The following is a 398-nucleotide window of genomic DNA, read 5'->3' as shown; positions in this document are numbered from 1 at the left end:
AGCGATCCTGTGCGGCTGCCTGGGAGCGATCATGCCAGGCAGCTGCTCCTCAAACTTTGTGTTCTCTTCTGCTGTGCTCGGTCCAGGCAATCATGAGTGATCGAAAGGCAGTGATCAAGAATGCGGACATGTCCGAAGAGATGCAGCAGGATGCTGTGGAGTGCGCTACTCAGGCCTTGGAGAAATACAACATCGAGAAGGACATTGCTGCCCACATAAAGAAGGTAAATGTTTGCTCCTCGCGTCCTCGTGAGCTCTCTGTGCACAGCAAGAATCAAGCAGGGAGAATGCTGCCAGGCGAGTAGCTCTAGAGAAACTAGTTCTAGGCACTAGATAATCAAGTTGGACTCTCTCTCTGCAGGCTGCCGACCTTAGGTTGCTTTCCCCACCCTTTACGG

At 52.5% G+C, this 398-nt stretch overlaps 1 protein-coding gene across 1 annotated transcript; it reads left to right on the top strand.

The window, feature by feature from the left end:
• Positions 1-89: 89 nt before the first annotated feature.
• LOC104488113 (dynein light chain 1, cytoplasmic-like) lies at positions 90-224 on the top strand (the record flags this gene model as incomplete). The annotated part of the gene is made up of 1 exon (XM_010144345.1): positions 90-224. A coding segment is annotated over exon 1 (132 nt), but the record flags the coding sequence as incomplete, so codon positions are not given.
• Positions 225-398: the final 174 nt, after the last annotated feature.

This window comes from Buceros rhinoceros, unplaced genomic scaffold (genome assembly GCF_000710305.1).
Source record: "Buceros rhinoceros silvestris isolate BGI_N320 unplaced genomic scaffold, ASM71030v1 C12215750, whole genome shotgun sequence".
Classification (NCBI taxonomy): Eukaryota; Metazoa; Chordata; class Aves; order Bucerotiformes; family Bucerotidae; genus Buceros; species Buceros rhinoceros.
Note: the sequence above shows the minus strand (reverse complement) of the source record. Positions and strands in the feature narration are given on the sequence as shown.